The sequence below is a fragment of the Scyliorhinus torazame genome, chromosome 3 (assembly GCF_047496885.1).
Source record: "Scyliorhinus torazame isolate Kashiwa2021f chromosome 3, sScyTor2.1, whole genome shotgun sequence".
Lineage (NCBI taxonomy): Eukaryota > Metazoa > Chordata > Chondrichthyes > Carcharhiniformes > Scyliorhinidae > Scyliorhinus > Scyliorhinus torazame.
In genome coordinates this window covers 66,570,244-66,590,404 of record NC_092709.1, presented here as the reverse complement: position 1 = coordinate 66,590,404, position 20,161 = coordinate 66,570,244, and the positions used below count along the sequence as shown (strand labels likewise).

At 44.5% G+C, this 20,161-nt stretch overlaps 1 protein-coding gene across 1 annotated transcript in view; it reads left to right on the top strand.

Annotated features, from left to right (window-relative positions):
- Positions 1–20,161, top strand: part of rxfp1 (relaxin family peptide receptor 1) — a 231,763-nt gene that overhangs the window by 202,491 nt on the left and 9,111 nt on the right. The window contains exons 14-17 of the mRNA XM_072495784.1: positions 1,350–1,421; positions 1,524–1,753; positions 3,027–3,437; positions 6,378–6,596. Coding sequence (XP_072351885.1) covers positions 1,350–1,421; positions 1,524–1,753; positions 3,027–3,437; positions 6,378–6,596 — 932 coding nt within the window. The remainder of the gene's footprint in view (positions 1–1,349; positions 1,422–1,523; positions 1,754–3,026; positions 3,438–6,377; positions 6,597–20,161) is intronic.

Below are 20,161 nucleotides of genomic sequence, written 5' to 3'. Positions count from 1 at the left end.
TTTGTCCAAGTTCCCATTCTTCACGTATAAATCCAGACAGCAACTGGCTGTTGTTCATACCTGAACCTGAAATCACCAAAGTATCTATATGCTCCAGAAGATGTCATGTGATAGTGAACAGGAACAAGGCACCCTGTCTGGTTTTTTTTACAGTCCTCCCTAACCCAGAAGCACTGAGGCTAACTGTAACAACTTTACTACACATCATGCTGAGACCTATGGTAATATGCCTGTAAACAATATTATAGTTGGATGGTATGCGAGCTCCAACAGCAGCAGGTGACCAGGGACTCCCATATACGTGGGTACACATCCGGCCATCAGCAGATGGTTGTAGCAGATGGTAGTAAGACATACAGGTGAACAGTTGTGCTAGGTGTAGTTCCATAGGAGTACAAAGAAACTCCATGTTAACTTGCTCTGTAACAGAACGCTATCTTACCACGTGTGATTCAATAAAGATCCTGGTTTTGACAAGTCTACGTGTTTGGTGGATTCCTTAGCACGACATAGAAGACCAAACACAACAGCGATAATGATCAGGAACAAGACACCCTATCTGGGTTTTTTTTCGTCCTCCCTAACCCAGAAACGCTGAGGCTGATTGTAACAACTCCACTGCACATCATGCTGAGACCAACTATGCTTATGCAGAGCAGTGATTTAACTGGTGTTAATGGCTTAATACCATACCAGGAAGTATATAGGGGGATTATTATAAGTTTGTCAAAAGACAGGAAGACATCACTGGTATTCTGAGCATATCATCAGGACAGTGTATTACTGAAGATAAGTCGCCAAAGACTAACATACTCGATGTTAGAACGAAGGAACTTAAGAAACCAATGGCCTTAAAATGGTGGCACAACATAAGGTGGCTAAGGGATGGATTTCTAAATCCACAGGCCTCCAGTGAATCTGGACACTGTATTTACACTTTATGAGGAGATTCATTCTTCTTAGCCAGTTTTGAGAGTCATAAGAAACATTTGTTCAGCAACTTTCAACCCAGTCCTTGACAGGTGCGAATTCACACCACAATATGGCTACAAAGTTAATATTCAATTGGAAATATCAGTCTGTCAGTCAGTAAAGGTGTAGTAGTGAGCTCCTCATCAAAGATTAGGGTAGAACGGAGGGAGATACATCCTGCATGTAACCTACAGTGAAATTGACCTGAGTTTGATCTTGATTTAGAACATGAAAATTGGTTGAACATTTTCATATCCTTAATGAACATAAAGTATAAATTAAAAACTACTGCTGATAGATTTAAATAACTCCAGCAAATTATATGCTTATTCAATAAGTATGTGTGGTAAGGATATTGATATTTTCTATTGTTACAGCAGTATGGATGGAATGGACCTTCAGGCTCTACGGAACAGGATATTCCAGCCCCTTACAAATCTATCCCACATGTAAGTGTTGTGCATACATACTGCAGAGAACTTTACATAGCATATTCTGGTGAAGCTTATGATTTTGATACAAGAATGCTAACAAATCAATTTTTCTTTCAGATATTTTAAGAAATTCCAATTCTGCGGTTATGCTCCACATGTTCGCAGCTGCAAACCCAACACAGATGGAATATCGTCCTTTGAGAACCTGCTGGCTAACGTTCTCCTCCGAGTCTTCGTTTGGGTGGTTTCTGCTATTACATGTTTTGGAAACATCTTTGTCATATGCATGAGATCTTACATCAGATCCGAGAACAAGCTTCACGCCTTGTCTATAATGTCTCTTTGCTGTAAGTACACAATCATCAAAGCAGCTTTTGTTTTGCTTTAGATGTAACACATGTTTTCTTATTGCATCTGTCTCCTTCCCTTTCTGGTGTCCCGGTACATGCAATCAAAAGGGGAACCTCCACAGGACACTACCAATGTCACTGTTTGGCTGTCCACCAGAGGGTACACAGGAATACAACAGTAATGACTCTCCCTCTGATGCCCTGAGAGGAAAAAACTGAATTCAGTTTCAATTCTCTATTACAGAGCAGGTGACGTCAGCTGTCCAAATGTGCAAAGAATCATATTGGGCTAATGCAGAGATACATACATTTCATAAACTTGTCATCTATTGAGAGAGGGGAAGGTAGATTAAGTTAATAATAATTATTTGAATCTAATGGCTGATAATCATAAATACAAATATTACAACTGATAAACTCACTTTTGTTGAAGAATTCCCCATTTGAAGCTCATGTGTGTTACATCATTAAATATTCCTTCATGGAGCTGTTTTTTAGTTTTCCGTGGAAAGATTGGAGAACTGAGTACTAAAAACACATTTTTACTTTTGTTCAGCTGGATGGCATGCAAAAAAAAAATTCACCATGTTTGAATGTCTTCAATCCAAGATATTGAAAAATCCAAGTCAAGTTTCTGTTTCTTTGTACTGGAGGGCAGTGTCTTCCTTGAAGGGGACATATTCCATGTTACCTTCCACACTGGAGTAACAACCTAGATTTTTATGCTCAATTCCTGGAGTGGGACCAAGAGCCCACATCCTCCTGACTCAGAGGCAAAAGTGCTGCCAACTGAGCTATAGCTGGCACTCTGCTATTCCAGCGAACATTCATGTCTCTTTACAGACTTGACTGATGTGTTAGGCAGGTTGGTTCGATGTGGACTGCACTCGATGCAGGGAAGTTAGAAACAGACGTCTAACACAGGAGACGATCCAACACTGTTTTATTCAACTAGATGAACTGCTGTACATCCTCAGCTGTGGGTCGACACAATACTGACCTGACTAGTGACCTTGTAGTAGCCTGACCAGACTTACTAGCTACCGCATGGTGTTTGTACTTGCTAGCTCGTGGACTCTGACTGTCTCAGTAGCTGGGTCCTAAGAGAGTGCCCTCTGGCTTTATAGTGGTAGTGTCCTGTCTGTGATTGGCTGTGCTGTGTTGTATGCTTACTGGTCATCCTGTGTGTCAATCACTGCCTGTCTGCATCTCATTATATACACGAGTGGGTATTATGACATTGACTAATTGATGTTTATGTTCCTTCTAGGTGCAGACTGCCTGATGGGAATATATCTTTTGGTGATTGGATCATATGACCTAAGATACCGTGGCGAGTACAATAGACATGCTCAGATGTGGATGGACAGCATGCAATGTCGGATAACTGGATCTTTAGCAATGCTCTCAACAGAAGTGTCTGTATTACTTTTATCTTTCCTGACTTTAGAAAAGTATCTCTGCATTGTTTATCCATTCAGCAACTTGAAGCCAGGAAAGTGCAGGACAGTTTCTATTTTGATATTTATTTGGTTTGTGGGGTTTGTCATTGCATTCATTCCCCTGATGAATAGCGACTTCTTTAAGAATTACTATGGCAGAAATGGAGTGTGCTTTCCACTGCTTTCAGAACAGCTGGAGACTGATGGAGCACAAGCGTATTCAGCTGTCATTTTTCTTGGTAAGTTTGACGATTATTTGTTGTACCTAACTCTTATGAATTTCAATATCAAATGTGATGGCAAATTTATTTGTGTAGAAAACTAAATCTAGAGCTTCATTGATAGTCATATGGGTAAAGGCATACCTAACAGAACGTTTAGGATTTTGTTGCGTTATCTAAAGTGTGTGTGTGTGGAGGGGGGGGGGGGGGGCTGTAGCGGGGAGGACTGTCGGTGGGGGAGTTAACTGTAGGGGGGGTGGACTGTAGTTGGGGGGGGGGGGAGGACTGTAGTGGCTCAGGAGGAAAAACTCAGTTAAGTTTTCCAATCCGGGTTACTATTCATTGAGCCCTGTGATGTAGGACACAGTATGAGGAGATAATTGGCTTTTAAGTGCCCACATTCCATTAAGTTGCATGCTTAACGTCTAGATTCACGCACATCAAATGGCCTTTAATGAGGCACCAAAGAACTGCAAACACCCATGTAACTGTACCCTAGCATCAGTCAGTATTTTCAGAAGAGGAATGAAAAAAGATAGAAAATGAAATATTGTAACTCCCCCAAGTTCAATGTTTTTTTTTCTACAAAGAACAGAAGGGCCGTGATTCTTCTTTCCAGGGACTAAGCCCCCACGCCGGCGGGTAAACCGGAACCAACGACTCCGGCGTCAACGGGCCCCCGAGGTGAGGAATTCTCACCTGTCTCTGGGGCTAGGTGGACGCCGGACGGGTTGGCGCCGCTCCAGCCGGCGCTGAAGGGACTGCGCGAGTTTGTGCATGCGCCAAGGACCGGCGTGATCTCGCGCCGGCCATGGCGGAGCCCTACAGGGCCGGCGCAGAAGGAAGGAATGCCCCCACGGCACAGGCCCGCCCACAGATCGGTGAGCCCCGATCGCGAGCCAGGCCACCATGGTGGCCCCCCCCCCCCCGGGGTCGGATCCCCCGCCCAACCCCGAGGACCGCCCCAGCCGACTTACCTGCCAGGTCCGGCCATGTGGGACCATACGTAACCCACGCCGGCAGGACTGGCCAAAAACGGGCGGCCACTCGGTCCATAGGGGCCCGGAGAATTGCCGGGGGACCGCTGCCAAAGGTCCCCGACCTGCGTGGCGTGAACCCCGCCCCACCCGAAAAACAGCACCGGAGAATACGGCAGCTGCCGTCAGGGCCGCGGGGCGGGATTTGCACCGTCCCCTGGGGATTCTCCGACCTGGTGGGGGGTTGGAGAATCCCGCCCAAGGTCTTTTATTTCTACAAGTCTCATGCTTATTTTTAATTTTTAAAGCTTGCCCCTCCCCTATTTTTATTTTTTCCCCATCCTAAGCCCCTGTTTTCCTCCTTATCCAAACACTAGGTAACATCAAAGTGATAACGAATCTCATTTACCTCATTGTTCTACAATTCAGATTTTTCAAATATTTTTCTGTGAAAATGCTCCAACAGATTCTATCAATGAACTGCAGGAGAGAGTTTTAGCATATTTATATGCATAAGGAAGTTCATGTATATTTTGATATCTATTTATGGAATGTGACTGATCACGTTGGCCCAATGAAAGATTCCATGACACTATTTGAAGAAGTACAGGAAAATTCTCAATTTATCCGAGCCACTACATAACACTCAATCAGAAAAAATAACTAGTCATTTACGTAAGTGGTGTTTTGGGACTTTGCTGTGTACAAATTGGCTGCTGTGATTGCCTACATAATAACATTGACTACACGTAAAGATGAATTTATTATTTATAAAGTACACCTGAAAGGCACAATATAAATATGCCTCCTCTATCCTTTTCCAGATTTTTGGAGGGGGCAATTAATACCATCTGGGATCAATTATCTTTCCATAGTAACGTTCAGAGAAACTTACACCTACTCCTAGCAGCATGAGTTCCCCAAGCCCTTATTCAGGGTGGAATGGACTGTATTTCCCTGGCTAACCCTGAGACTCCCCCAGATGTGCTCTTTTTAACTGCCGGTCTATTGTTCAATTGCATAACATCCACATTCTGAATCTGTGATAATAAAGGGCATTCCAGAGTCTTTGGGTGACAAGCTGAGTTCTGCGAGTGCCCTTAAGGTTCCAAAATGTCATCTGATGCACGCAAGTACATGCATCTGGTGCAAAGCACGCCAGAAGCCATTTTGGCATGGACGTTAGCGTGAGTGAAGTTAACATCCATTACATAGATACATAGAACATACAGTGCAGAAGGAGGCCATTCGGCCCATTGAGTCTGCACCGACCCACTTAAGCCCTCACTTCCACCCTATCCCCATAACCCAATAACCCCTCCTAACATTTTTGTACACTAATGGCAATTTAGCATGGCCAATCCAGCTAACCTGCATGTCTTTGGACTGTGGAAGGAAACCGGAGCACCCGGAGGAAACCCACGCAGACACGGGGAGAACGTACAGACTCTGCACAGACAGTGACCGAGCAGGGAATCGAACCTGGGACCCTGGTGCTGTGTAGCCACAGTGCTATCCACTTGTGCTACCGTGCTGTCCTTAGAAATATGCAGAGCAGGGAGATCATGATATCAATCAGCATGCACAGCTGATCTGACACCACCAGCGCAGTTTGAAGCTCAATGCTCTCGCCAACTTGCACAATAGAACATGCATTAATCAGCGGAAAAGACACTGAACCTGTGTGACTAAAAGGGTTCAGCAATTACTTGCAGGTTATTTGCTGATAGATTTCTTCTGATTGTTGTTGTAAATGTTCACCTTTTGGTGCTTTTTACAATTGTTTCAAGTATCAAAAGCCTACAGGAAGTAAGAATTTTTTCTTAACTTCAAGGCTTCAACAATCTAGTTGTTTCCAGGCTTGTTACATTGAATATAAAAATATCATGTCAGGAATTCGAAGATTGAAAAAGGCAATTATGAAAAAAATGTTTATTATTATATATATATTTATTTGTAAAATTTTGTTTTGTTTTTGCAGGTCTAAACCTTGTCGCTTTCATAGTGATAGTATTTTCCTATGGGAGTATGTTTTACAATATTCATCACACGAGTACAATGGCAACAGAAATCAGTAACCACATTAAAAAGGAAGTGACCATTGCCAAGCGTTTCTTCTTCATCGTCTTCACAGATGCTCTTTGTTGGATACCTATTTTCATATTAAAAATTCTATCTGTACGTCAAGTAGAAATACCAGGTAGGTCATCTAATGTTCTTTATTTAAAGACAAAGATTTTTTCCAGCTGCCTGCATGCCTTATGTCTCCTAAGTGAATCGGACTGTGCGTCAAGAGGGTGCCAGTGACCAGATGCACTTTATAAGTGGGGGAAAATAATTCCTGAGGAAATCCTATCACCAATGTTTACTTTACAGAATATGCCACTAATACACAGCATTACCTCCCCTTTTTGGAAGTTATAAAGTTCCACAATTACGGAAAGTCATTCCTTCAGTTATAATACCTTAGCCCCAAGATATCACAAAAATCACAGAAATGTTCCAGTGTAGGAGGTCATACAGCCCATCATGTTTGCACCATTTCTCCCCTCATTTCAACTGTGATTTCCTAGCTGCATAACTTTAAATATTGACTTAATTAAACCATAATTTTTATTATCTAAGATGGAATTGCTCATTCTAAATGCAAACCAGGTATAACATTTAGCAATATTCCATTGACATAAATTTTTTAAAAGATTATTGAGATTTTTGTAGTTTTTATAGAGTTTGCAGAAAGAGATCATAGAACATAGAACATTACAGCGCAGTACAGGCCCTTCGGCCCTCGATGTTGCGCCGACCTGTGAAACCACTCTAAAACCCATTTACACTATTCCCTTATCATCCATATGTCTATCCAATGACCATTTGAATGCCCTTAGTGTTGGTGAGTCCACTACTGTTTCAGGCAGGGCAATCCATGCCCTTACTACTCTCTGAGTAAAGAACCTACCTCTGACATCTGTCCTATATCTATCTCCCCTCAATTTAAAGCTATGTCCCCTCGTGCTAGACATCACCATCCGAGGAAAAAGGCTCTCACTGTCCACCCTAACCAATCCTCTGATCATCTTGTATGTCTCAATTAAGTCACCTCTTAACCTTCTCTCTAACGAAAACAGCCTCAAGTCCCTCAGCCTTTCCTCATAAGATCTTCCCTGCATACCAGGCAACATTCTGGTAAATCTCCTCTGCACCCTTTCCAATGCTTCCACATCGTTCCCATAATGCGGCGACCAGAATCGCACGCAATACTCCAAATGCGGCCGCACCAGCGTTTTGTACAGCTGCAACACGAAGTCATGGCTCTGAAACTCAATCCCTCTACCAATAAAAGCTAACACACCATACGCCTTCTTAACAACCCTCTCAACCTGGGTGGCAACTTTCAGGGATCTATGTACATGGGCACCAAGATCTCTCTGCTCATCCACACTGCCAAGAATCTTACCATTAGCCCAGTACTCTGTCTTCCTGTTATTCCTTCCAAAATGAATCACCTCACACTTTTCTGCATTCAACTCCATTTGCCACCTCTCAGCCCAGTGCTGCAGCTTATCTATGTCCCTCTGTAACTTGTAACATCCTTCCGCACTGTCCACAACTCCACCGACTTTAGTGTCATCTGCAAATTTACTCACCCATCCTTCTACGCCCTCCTCCACGTCATTTATAAAAATGACAAACAGCAGTGGCCCCAAAACAGATCCTTATGGTACACCACTAGTAACTGGACTCCAGTCTGAACATTTCCCATCAACCACCACCCTTTGTCTACTTCCAGCTAGCCAATTTCTGATCCAAACTGCTAAATCACCCTGAATCCCATGCCTCCGTATTTTCTGCAGTAGCCTACCGTGGGGAACCTTATCAAACGCTTTACTGAAATCCATATACACCACATCAACTGCTTTACCCTCATCCACCTGTTTGGTCACCTTCTCAAAGAACTCAATAAGGTTTGTGAGGCATGACCTACCCTTCACAAAACCATGTTGACTATCTCTAATCAAATTATTCCTTTCCAGATGATTATACATCCTATCTCTTATAAACCTTTCCAAGATTTTGCCCACAACAGAAGTAAGGCTCACTGGTCTATAGTTACCGGGGTTGTCTCTACGTCCCTTCTTGAACAAGGGGACAACATTTGCTATCCTCCAGTCTTCTGGCACTATTCCTGTAGACAAAGATGACTTAAAGATCAAAGCCAAAGGCTCAGGAATCTCCTCCCTAGCTTCCCAGAGAATCCTAGGATAAATCCCATCCGGCCCAGGGGACTTATCTATTTTCACACTTTCCAGTATTGCTAACACCTCCTCCTTATGAACCTCAAGCCCTTCTAGTCTAGTAGCCTGAATCTCAGTATTCTCCTCGACAACATTATCTTTTTCCTGTGTGAATACTGATGAAAAATATTCATTTAGCACCTCTCCTATCTCCTCGGACTCCACGCACAACTTCCCGCTACTGTCCTTGACTGGCCCTACTCTTACCCTCGTCAATCTTTTATTCCTGACATATCTATAGAAAGCTTTAGGGTTATCCTTGATCCTACCTGCCAAAGACTTCTCATGTCCCCTCCTGGCTCTTCTTAGCTCTCTCTTAAGGTCCTTCCTAGCTAACTTGTAACTCCCGAGCGCCCTAACTGAACCTTCATGTCTCATCTTTACATAAACCTCCTTCTTCCTCTTGACAAGTGTTTCGGCTGCTTTAGTAAACCACGGTGCCCTCGCTCGACCACTTCCTCCCTGCCTGACAGGTACATACTTATCAAGGACACGCAGGAGCTGTTCCTTGAACAAGCTCCACATTTCCATTGTGCCCATCCCCTGCAGTTTTCCTCTCCATCCGATGCATCCTAAGTCTTGCCTCATCGCATCATAATTGTCTTTCCCCCAGATATAACTCTTGCCCTGCGGTATATACCTATCCCTTTCCATCACTAAAGTAAATGTAATCGAATTGTGGTCACTATCACCAAAGTGCTCACCTACCTCCAAATCTAACACCTGTCCTGGTTCATTACCCAGTACCAAATCCAAAATGGCCTCGCCTCTCGTTGGCCTATCTACATACTGTGTCAGGAAACCCTCCTGCACACATTGGACAAAAACGGACCCATCTAAAGTACTCGGACTATAGCGTTTCCAGTCAATATTTGGAAAGTTAAAGTCCCCCATAACTACTACCCTGTTTCTTTCACTCCTATCCCGAAGCATCTTTGCATCCTTTCATCTACATCTCTGGAACTTTTCGGAGGTCTATAGAAAACCCCTAACAGGGTGACCTCTCCTTTCCTGTTTCTAACCTCAGCCCATACTACCTCAGTAGACGAGTCCTCATCAAACGTCCCTTCTGCCACCGTAATACTGTCCTTGACTAACAATGCCACCCCTCCCCCTCTTTTACCGCCTTCCCTGAGCTTACTGAAATATCTAAACCCCGGCACCTGCAACAACCAGAGCACCTGCAACAACTTCAGAGAGTTGTGAACACCGCCCAGTCCATCACACAAACCTGCCTCCCATCCATTGACTCCATCTACACCTCCCACTGCCTGGGGAAAGCGGGCAGCATAATCAAAGATCCCTCCCACCCGGCTTACTCTCTCTTCCAACTTCTTCCATCGGGCAGGAGATACAGAAGTCTGAGAACACGCACGAACAGACTCAAAAACAGCTTCTTCCCCACTGTTACCAGACTCCTAAATTACCCTCTTATGGACTGACCTCATTAACACTACACCCTGTATGCTTCATCCGATGCCAGTGCTTATGTAGTTACATTATATATGTTGTGTTGCCCTATTATGTATTTTCTTTTATTCCCTTTTCTTCTCATATACTTAATGATCTGTTGAGCTGCTCGCAGAAAAATACTTTTCACTGTACCTCGGTACACGTGACAATGAACAAATCCAATCCAATCCATTCCTGTCCCTGCTCTATCCATGTCTCTGAAATGGCCACAACATCGAAGTCCCATGTACCAACCCATGCCGCATGTTCACCCACCTTATTCCGGATGCTCCTGGCATTGAAGAAGACACACTTTAAACCACCTTCCTGCCTGCCGGTACACTCCTGCAACTTTGAAACCTTACTCATGATCTCATTACTCTCAACCTCCTGTATACTGGAGCTACAATTCAGGTTCCAAAGTCCCTGCTGAACTAGTTTAAACCCTCCCGAAGAGCATTAGCAAATTTCCCCCCCCCCCCCCCCCCCCGGATATTGGTACCCCTCTGTTCCAGGTGTAGACCATCCCATTTGTGGAGGTCCCACCGACCCCAGAATGAGCGCCAATTATCAGGAAATCTGAAACCCTCCCTCCTGCACCATCCCTGTAGCCACATGTTCAACTCCTCTCTCTCCCTAATCCTCGTCTCGCTAGCACGTGGCATGGGTAACAACCCAGAGATAATAACTCTGTTTGTCCTAGATCTAAGTTTCCACCCTAGCTCGCTGAATTCCTGCCTTACATCCCTATCCCTTTTCCTACCTATGTCATTGGTACCTATGTGGACCACGACTTGGGGCTGCTCCTCCTCCCCTTAAGGATCCCGAAAACACGATCCGAGACATCACGAACCCTGGCACCTGGGAGGCAACACACCAACCGCGAGTCTCTCTCGTTCCCACAGAATCCCCTATCTATCCCCCTAACTATGGAGTCTCAAATGACTAATGCTCTGCTCCTCTCCCCCCTGCCCTTCTGAGCAACAGGGACAGACTCTGTGCCAGAGACCTGTACCCCATGGCTTACCCCTGGTAAGATCCCCCCCCCAACAGTATCCAAAGCAGTATACTTGTTACTAAGGGGAAGGACCACAGGGGATCCCTGTACTGACTGCTTCCTCCCAGCCCCTCTCACTGTCACCCATCTATCTTTATTCTTCGGAGTAACAAATCCCTGAAGCTTCTATCTCTGATCACCTCTGCCTCCCGAATGATCCGAAGTTCATCCAGCACCAGCTCCTGTTCCCTAATGCGGTTTCTGAGGAGCTGGAGATGGGTGCACTTCCCACAGATTAAATCAGCAGGGACACTGACGGCGTCCCTCACCTCAAACATTCTGCAGGAGGAACATTGCACTACCTTCCCTGCCACCCCCTCTAGATAAAAAAAGAAAAAGAAAGAAAGAGCTTACCTGTTATTCATTCCCCTTCTCAGCAAGCACTCACTCAGCAACCTCTGCACCCCGCACGATAACACCTGAGGGAAAATAAAAGAAAACTACTTACCAGTCACCAGCCAATCCCTTACCTGCAGGCTGTGACGTCACGGTTCAACTTCTTTCTACTTCTACCTGCCCTCGAGCCTTCCTCTTCATCTTTACAGCGGTTGTTTTTTTTTTTGGTTAGAGGAGTGGGTAGGGGGGGAAACACTGAAGAAGTGTTTCGGGTTCAAGTTTCACTTGACAACAGCCCCGCAACAAACCACCTTCAAGTTAGAGTGACCGCACCGGACATATGCAAATTTCCCCCACAACAGCCAATCAGCATCTCTGCTCTACTGCCCTCTGCTGGATGCTTGTCTTCACTTGAACAGCTAGGGTCTCTTGCACAGGTACACCTTCAAGTTAGAGTAACCGCACCGGACGTATGCATATTTTCCCTGCAACAGCCAATCAGCAGCTCTGCTCTACTGCCCTCTGCTGGATGCTTGTCTTCACTTGAACAGCTAGGGTCTCTTGCACAGGTACACCTTCAAGTTAGAGTGACTGCACCGGACGTATGCAAATTTTCCCTGCAACAGCCAATCAGCAGCTCTGCTCTACTGCCCTCTGCTGGATGCTTGTCTTCACTTGAACAGCTAGGGTCTCTTGCACAGGTACACCTTCAAGTTAGAGTGACCGCAGCGGACGTATGCAAATTTTCCCCGCAACATCATCATCTATTTACATAGGAATAACCCCCCCCCCACTTTGTCGGATAACCCCACCCTCCCTCTCCTCCCCCTCCACTGTTTCGGTGTTCCCCTGGCGTCTTAGTTTGTCTTGCATTTTTATAGGGTTCCATTGACAAAAATGAGTCTGTACCTGTTCGATTTGTTTATTTAAGAGATTGGATCCTCTTAATTGGGCAATGCGGCCTCATAGAAATTGTACACCAAACAATGTCAAGATAAGACCTATGAAATATCTAGTCAGGTTATAAGAACATAAGAACATAAGAACTAGGAGCAGGAGTAGGCCATCTGGCCCCTCGAGCCTGCTCCACCATTCAATGAGATCATGGCTGATCTTTTGTGGACTCAGCTCCACTTTCCGGCCCGAACACCATAAGCCTTAATCGCTTTATTCTTCAAAAATCTATCTATCTTTATCTTAAAAACATTTAATGAAGGAGCCTCTACTGCTTCACTGGGCAAGGAATTCCATAGATTCACAACCCTTTGGGTGAAGAAGTTCCTCCTAAACTCAGTCCTAAATCTACTTCCCCTTATTTTGAGGCTATGCCCCCTAGTTCTGCTTTCACCCGCCAGTGGAAACAACCTGCCTGCATCTATCCTATCTATTCCCTTCATAATCTTATATGTTTCTATAAGATCCCCCCTCATCCTTCTAAATTCCAACGAGTACAGTCCCAGTCTACTCAACCTCTCCTCGTAATCCAACCCCTTCAGCTCTGGGATTAACCTAGTGAATCTCCTCTGCATACCCTCCAGTGCCAGTACGTCCTTTCTCAAGTAAGGAGACCAAAACTGAACACAATACTCCAGGTGTGGCCTCACTAACACCTTATACAATTGCAGCAGAACCTCCCTAGTCTTAAACTCCATCCCTCTAGCAATGAAGGACAAAATTCCATTTGCCTTCTTAATCACCTGTTGCACCTGAAAACCAACTTTCTGCGACTCATGCACTAGCACACCCAGGTCTCTCTGCACAGCAGCATGTTTTAATATTTTATCATTTAAATAATAATCCCTTTTGCTGTTATTCCGACCAAAATGGATAACCTCACATTTGTCAACATTGTATTCCATCTGCCAGACCCTAGCCCATTCACTTAGCCTATCTAAATCCCTCTGCAGACTTCCAGTATCCTCTGCACTTTTTGCTTTACCACTTATCTTGGTGTCGTCTGCAAACCTGGACACATTGCCCTTGGTCCCCAACTCCAAATCATCTATGTAAATTGTGAACAGTTGTGGGCCCAACACTGATCCCTGAGGGACACCACTAGCTACTGATTGCCAACCAGAGAAACACCCATTAATCCCCACTCTTTGCTTTCTATTAATTAACCAATCCTCTATCCATGCTACTACTTTCCCCTTAATGCCATGCATCTTTATCTTATGCAACAACCTTTTGTGTGGCACCTTGTCAAAGGCTTTCTGGAAATCCAGATATACCACATCCATTGGCTCCCCGTTATCTACCGCACTGTTAATGTTCTCAAAAAATTCCACTAAATTAGTTAGGCACGACCTGCCCTTTATGAACCCATGCTGCGTCTGTCCAATGGGACAAGGTCAGGTTATACGGTCAGATGATCAGGATGACCAGATCATCAATACACAATGTGATCAGACATTCAGCATGTTGATCAGCAAAGAATGTATTCACACTCTGGTACCAACAGAAACCTTTGCCACCATTCAGATTATATGCCCACACGTGTAGGAAAGCATAACCGATATGCAAAACTAAATATTGGTGAAGGTACAAACATCCTTCTCCTTTGCACACTGAAATCTATGTGCATACAGAAGTGGCAGGTGATGATTCAACCACTGCCAAATTCACCATATACAATGGCTTGGAGATTCCATCTCTGGCATCCATTACACACAAGTGTCTGTACAAAAACACACGCTGATCCCCAGATATTTCATGTTGTGCACACCACAAGTAGAGTGATGATAAAAAAAGAGTTTTAAATAAAAAAAGAAGGTAGTGCAAAAATCCTCTTGAAATTGATCTCCAAAGCTCAGAGGAGCATATTACTGGCAATCACTATTAGTTTAACAGTTTTCTATTACAAAGTTAAACAATTCATACATTTTTTAAAAATGGCTTGCGATCACAGTGGGAGGCCACTGAAATTGACAAGCACAGGGAGACTGGAGATAGAGAAAACAAAACGCAGCGAGGGAACCATTTTGAAGATAAAACAATTACTGCACAACCATTTCTAAAAGAGTAATGACGTTTAAAGCTGTAACTGCAGAAAAGCAAGGAGAGGAAAAACAGTTTCTGCACAGCCATTCCTAAAAGGCCAGCGATATTTAAATCTCTGACTGCAGAAAATATATTAAATGGCCATGTATCAAAAATGCAACTCACCAGATCAGTTTAGACTCATTGCCGGGACAAACCTAACGGTAAATTGGGTGTCCTGAAGAACAACATTTTTAAACTATTGGAGAACATCAGGTCTAAGTAAGGAATCAAAAGAAGTCCTGATTAATACCTTTTTATCCTCAATTGGTCAACTTTCTGATGATGTAATCCTGATGCGGTGTACGAATGAGTTCTCAATCAGCTTTGATTAAATATTAGGTGATGTGTTGGGTGTTCTGGATCACATACAGGTCACCAACACTTGAAGTAGTGCAACACTATTTTATTAAAAGGTTAACTATTTAAACATACTTGAACTGTGGGTAAATACGATACGAGCTTTAACTAAAGACCTTTGCCTTGTCCTAACCAGTTGATGCACTCAGCACATGGTGAATGTCTGTGTTGCAGGCTGTGAGCTCTGTGCTCCTAGCTAGCTGCTACTCGAATGAGCGGGAACTCTGATGCTCCCTGTCTTTATAGTGCGTGTGCTCTCACTGGTGATTGGCTGCGGTGTTGTGTATGTTGATTGGTCCCACTGTGTGTCCATCAGTGTGTGTCTGCACCATGATATAGTGGTGTATATTATGACATTAAGAGCCTTAGTCATTTTTAAATCTTCAAATGGAGGAGTATGCAGAGCTTAAAAAAAGGCATAGAACCCCCCAGCAAAATGATGAAAAGGCAAAAGACAACACCCAAATAAACCACACGAGGCTGCCAGACAAGCACAAAACTTTAGCAGTAGCCCAAAGCAGACCCTAAGTGATTTCCTTTTCAAAGACATGGGCCGGGATTCTCCAATCCCGCGGCCAAGTTCTGATGCTGGCGTGAAAAGTGGCGCCAACCATTCCGGCATCAATGGTCCCCAATATTGAGAAATACTCCCCTTCCTAGGGGACTAGGTCCGCCCGGAGTGGTCCCCCCAGCTCCAGCTGGCGCGGAACGGCCGGCGCGATTTTGTGCATGCGCGGAATGGGCCGGCGTGATTCCACGCATGCGCATGGGTTCCAGTCTCCGCGCTGGCCCCCAGGCAACATGGCGGAGCCCTACAGGGGCCCGGCGCGGAGGAACATAGGCCCCCACGGAACCAGCCCGCCTGCCGATCGGTAGGCCCCGATCATGGGCAGGGCCACCGTGGGGGCCCTCACGGGGTTGGATCCCCCCTGCCTCCCTCGAGGACGGCCCCCGTAGACACACCTACGGCGGGACCTGAGTAACCCACACCAGCGGGACTCGGCCGAATTCGGCGGCCACTCGGCCCGTCGGGGCCCGGAGAATCGCCGGGGGGGGGAGGGCTTTCAACAGCCCCCGACTGGTAAGGCGGCGATCCCGCGGGCACCCAAGAATTGGCGCCGGAGAATAGGTAAGCCGGCGATCGCGTCCCGCCGGGGATTCTCTGACCTGGCGCGGGGTCGGAGAATCCCAGCCATGGACATATTTCCAAGACTACCAGCAGCTGGTAGTGAATGATGAGGGAAAAGCCCTGAAGCAAACACATCAAGAAAAAGCAGACGTACAATCACAGAATTTTCATCTCAAAGGTGAGTTGGAAGAACTCAATCTGAAGTACAGCCAGACATGACAGCAGACAAGAAGGCACTCACAGAGCTCATTGCGTGAAAGACTCTTTGACGCTCAATATGCACCCCTGGAAAAACACGAGGAGTTGGGAAAGATGTTCAATGCTACTTCAAAAATGCTACATTCGAGTTATCAGTACTGACAAAGCTATACACTGATTCTCAGAGTGAGAAAAAAACAAGAGCTGGACAAGAAAATAAATATATGAAAGAGCAGCTAATTGTCCTTCAGGAACAGATTCAAAAAAAGTCGATTACCCTTCGGCAACATGATGGAATAAAGAATACCGTGGGCAGATGAATAGCAGAACAGCAGAACAAACTCAACAAGATTCTGGTAAATTACAAGAAAACTCAAGATGAAGTACTATACCTGAGCTTCACAATGAAAAGGAAAGCCTGTTGAAAGACTTTCACATGCGATAAGGATCCTCATGTCCGAGGTTGCCTCTTGGGAGCATTACAAAATGAATTTAATGTCACTCTGAAAGAACTGATGAACCAGTTGTCAGCGAAGATTAAAGAATGTTCACTCTATTGGGAGGAAGCCTCTCGGTACAAAGAAGAGGCTGAAGTGCTAAAGGAAACTCACTGGGATTTTCCAGCCCCATGAGCAATGATGCACACCGCTGGCAGGGCCAAAACATCATGCCCACAATTGCACACTTGGAAAGAACCTTTAAAATACAGTACATTCCCAAGGAGGTATACGAAGAGATGAAAATTAAGAAGATAGAATGGCGCAAAGGTAGAAGCTCTCACTAAACAGTGTCAGGTGGCTCTAAAACAATGGCAGAAGCACGCTTACAAAATGTGAGCTTGAAATACAGAACAATGGGACTATACTCTGCCAAGGAAAAAACAATCAGTAGAGAAAATACAACATGGGACAGCAAACAGACCTTTGAGCTGATGTACATCATCCATAGCCAGCCTTTCTCTCTTCTGAGCAGGGATACCTGAATCAGCCTGGATCTCCTCCAGATGGCAGAAGATGTCAAGACTACCATTGTCATTAGCCAGTCAGAACAGTACAGTCCTGAGAACTCAAACACTAAAGAGTATTCAGACTCAGGTTTCACTCTTCTCTCTTTGTGGAGCAGGTTTGTCCATTATTGTTGTAGGTTCCAGAAAGTCTCCAATGGTCAGTAGAACCTACCGCCCACAAACCTACCATCACACGTCCAGTGGAAGCGGTACCAGAGAATGATGAACAGTTTGAGGAGCCTCTACCTACAACTACGAGGATGGTACAGTTGGTCGACTCTTCACCTACTGTGCACAAGCTGCACCTTCCAGCCAACATGCCACTACCCCAAGGAATGATGTGACCTGGTACCAGTCTCTCATCATCAACAACAAAACACAGAAGTGAACAAACCACTAAACCTTCTTCTCTCCACATCTCAGAGGATCTCAAGATATTCAACACTGAGAAAGAAGAAGAATATGTTGTGCCAATGAGGCAAATACATAAGAGTATAGGCGCAGGAGTAGGTCAGCTGGTCCCTCGAACCTGCTCCACCATTCAATAGGATCATGGCTGATCTTTTTGTGGACTGAGCTCCACTTACCTGCCTGCTCACCGTAACCTTTTATTTCTTTACTGTTCAAAAATCAACTACCTTCGCCTTAAAAACATTTAGCGAGGTAGCCTCAACTGCTTCACTGGGCAGGGAATTCCACAGATTCGTGACCCTTTGGATGAAGAAGTTCCTCCTCAACTCAGTCCAAAATCTGCTCCCCCTTATTTTGAGGCTATGCCCCCTAGTTCTAGTTTCACTCGCCAGTGGAAACAACCTCCCTGCTTCTATCTTATCTATTCTCTTCATGAATTTCTATGTTTCTATAAGATCCCCCTCATTCTTCTAAATTAGAATGAGTATAGTCCCAGACTACTTAGTCTCCCTCATAAGCCAATCCTTTCAACTCCAGAATAAACCTTGTGAATTTCCTGTACACATCCTCCAGTGCCAGTAGATCCTTTCTCAAGTAAGGAGACCAAAACTGTACTCCGTACTCCAGGTGTGGACTCACCAGCACCCTATACAGCTGCAACATAACCTCTCTGTTTTTAAACTCCATCCCTCTAGCCATGAAGAACACAATTCCATTTGCCTTCTTAATTACCTGCTGCACCTGCAAACCAACAATTTGTAATTTACGCACAAGGACACCCAGGTCCCCCTGCACAACAGCATGATGCAAATGAACTACAGCTGACAACATACAGCCGGGTTCATCACTGCATTTGATCCAGTAACTATCAGGGAATGATTAAAATTTTCTTGAAAATAACAGAACCTTAAGCTTGCTGTCGCACTTCAGGCATTCTGTTCTGAGGGAGCTTTACCAAATGGCTCAAAGTGGGGATAGAAATTTAGACAAAGTTTGTTTCATAATTTTATAATTTGTTTTATAATTTTTTAACATTTAAATAATAGTCCATTTTGCTGTTATTCCTACCAAAATGGATGACCTCACATTTATCAACAATGAACTCCATCTACCAGACTCTTGCCCACTCACTTAAACTATCTATATCCCTCTGCAGACTTTCAATGTCCTCTGCACACTTCGCTCTACCACTCATCGTAGTGTCACCTGCGAACTTTGACACATTACACTTGGTCCCCAACTCCAGATCATCTATGTAAATGGTGAACAATTGTAGACCCAACACTGATCCCTGAGGCACACCACTAGCCACTGATCGCAACGAGAAAAACACCCATTTATCCCAACTCTTTGCTTTCTGTCACTTAACCAATCCTCTATCCATGCTAATACATTATCCGTAATGCCGTGCACTTTTACCTTATGCAACAGCCTTTTGTGTGGCAACTTGTCGAATGCCTTCTGCAAATCCAGATACATCACATCCACTGGTTCCCCATTGTCCACCACGCTCGTTATGTCCTCATAAAATTCCATTAAATTCATCAAACATGACCTGCCTTTCATGAACCCATGCTGCATCTGCCCAATGGAACAATTTCTATCTAGATGTCTCGTTGTTTCTTCCTTCTTCATCCACCTCACAAGAAACAATTGAGAGTAACAGCAAACATGGAACAATACAACAGCCAAACCAACTGGTCATGGATCAATATTAAGCAACAAAAGAAGAGAATGATAGTCAGTCCAAGCTCCAAGCCCACAATAAGAACAGGAACCAACAGAGCCTGCCACACAACGTGTGAAAGGGTGAAAAGGCCTCCAGATCACCTGAATCTATAACTTCAAGGTGCTGAAAAGGGGAAATAAGTAGCAACCAGTGAAATGTTGTCAATGCAAATACTCTAATAGCAATAATGTTTGAATAGCATTAAGGTTTTAATAATAAGGGCCAGGATTCTCAATTTGAGAGACTATGTTCTTCTGCTAGAGTTGAATTGCTACTGATTTGTGTGATGATAAATAGATTGTCATCTGTATTATCATCTGCATGTAAATAATAATATATGTATAACTGCTGTAGTTCCAGCATCCGACCAGCAGGTGGTGGGAGTATGCAGGCGTGTGACCCGGACACACCATGTGTTCCAGGAGAAGGTGTTAGCAAGGAGTTTGTAGCAGTTGCATATTAGAGTAGCTTTGTAGTATCTTTTTTTTAATATAAATTTAGAGTACCCAATTCATTTTTTCCAATTAAGGGGCAATTTAGTGTGGCCAGTCCACCTTCCCTGCACATCTTTGGGTTGTGGGGGCGAAACCCACGCAAACACGGAGAGAATGTGCAAACTCTACAATGACAGTGATCCGGGGCCGGGATCGAACCTGGGACGGTGCTGTGAGGCAGCAGTGCTAACCACTGTGCCACCCTGCTGCCCCTTTGTAGTATCTTAGTGTAAATTAGTGTTAAACCATTATTTCCGACTGT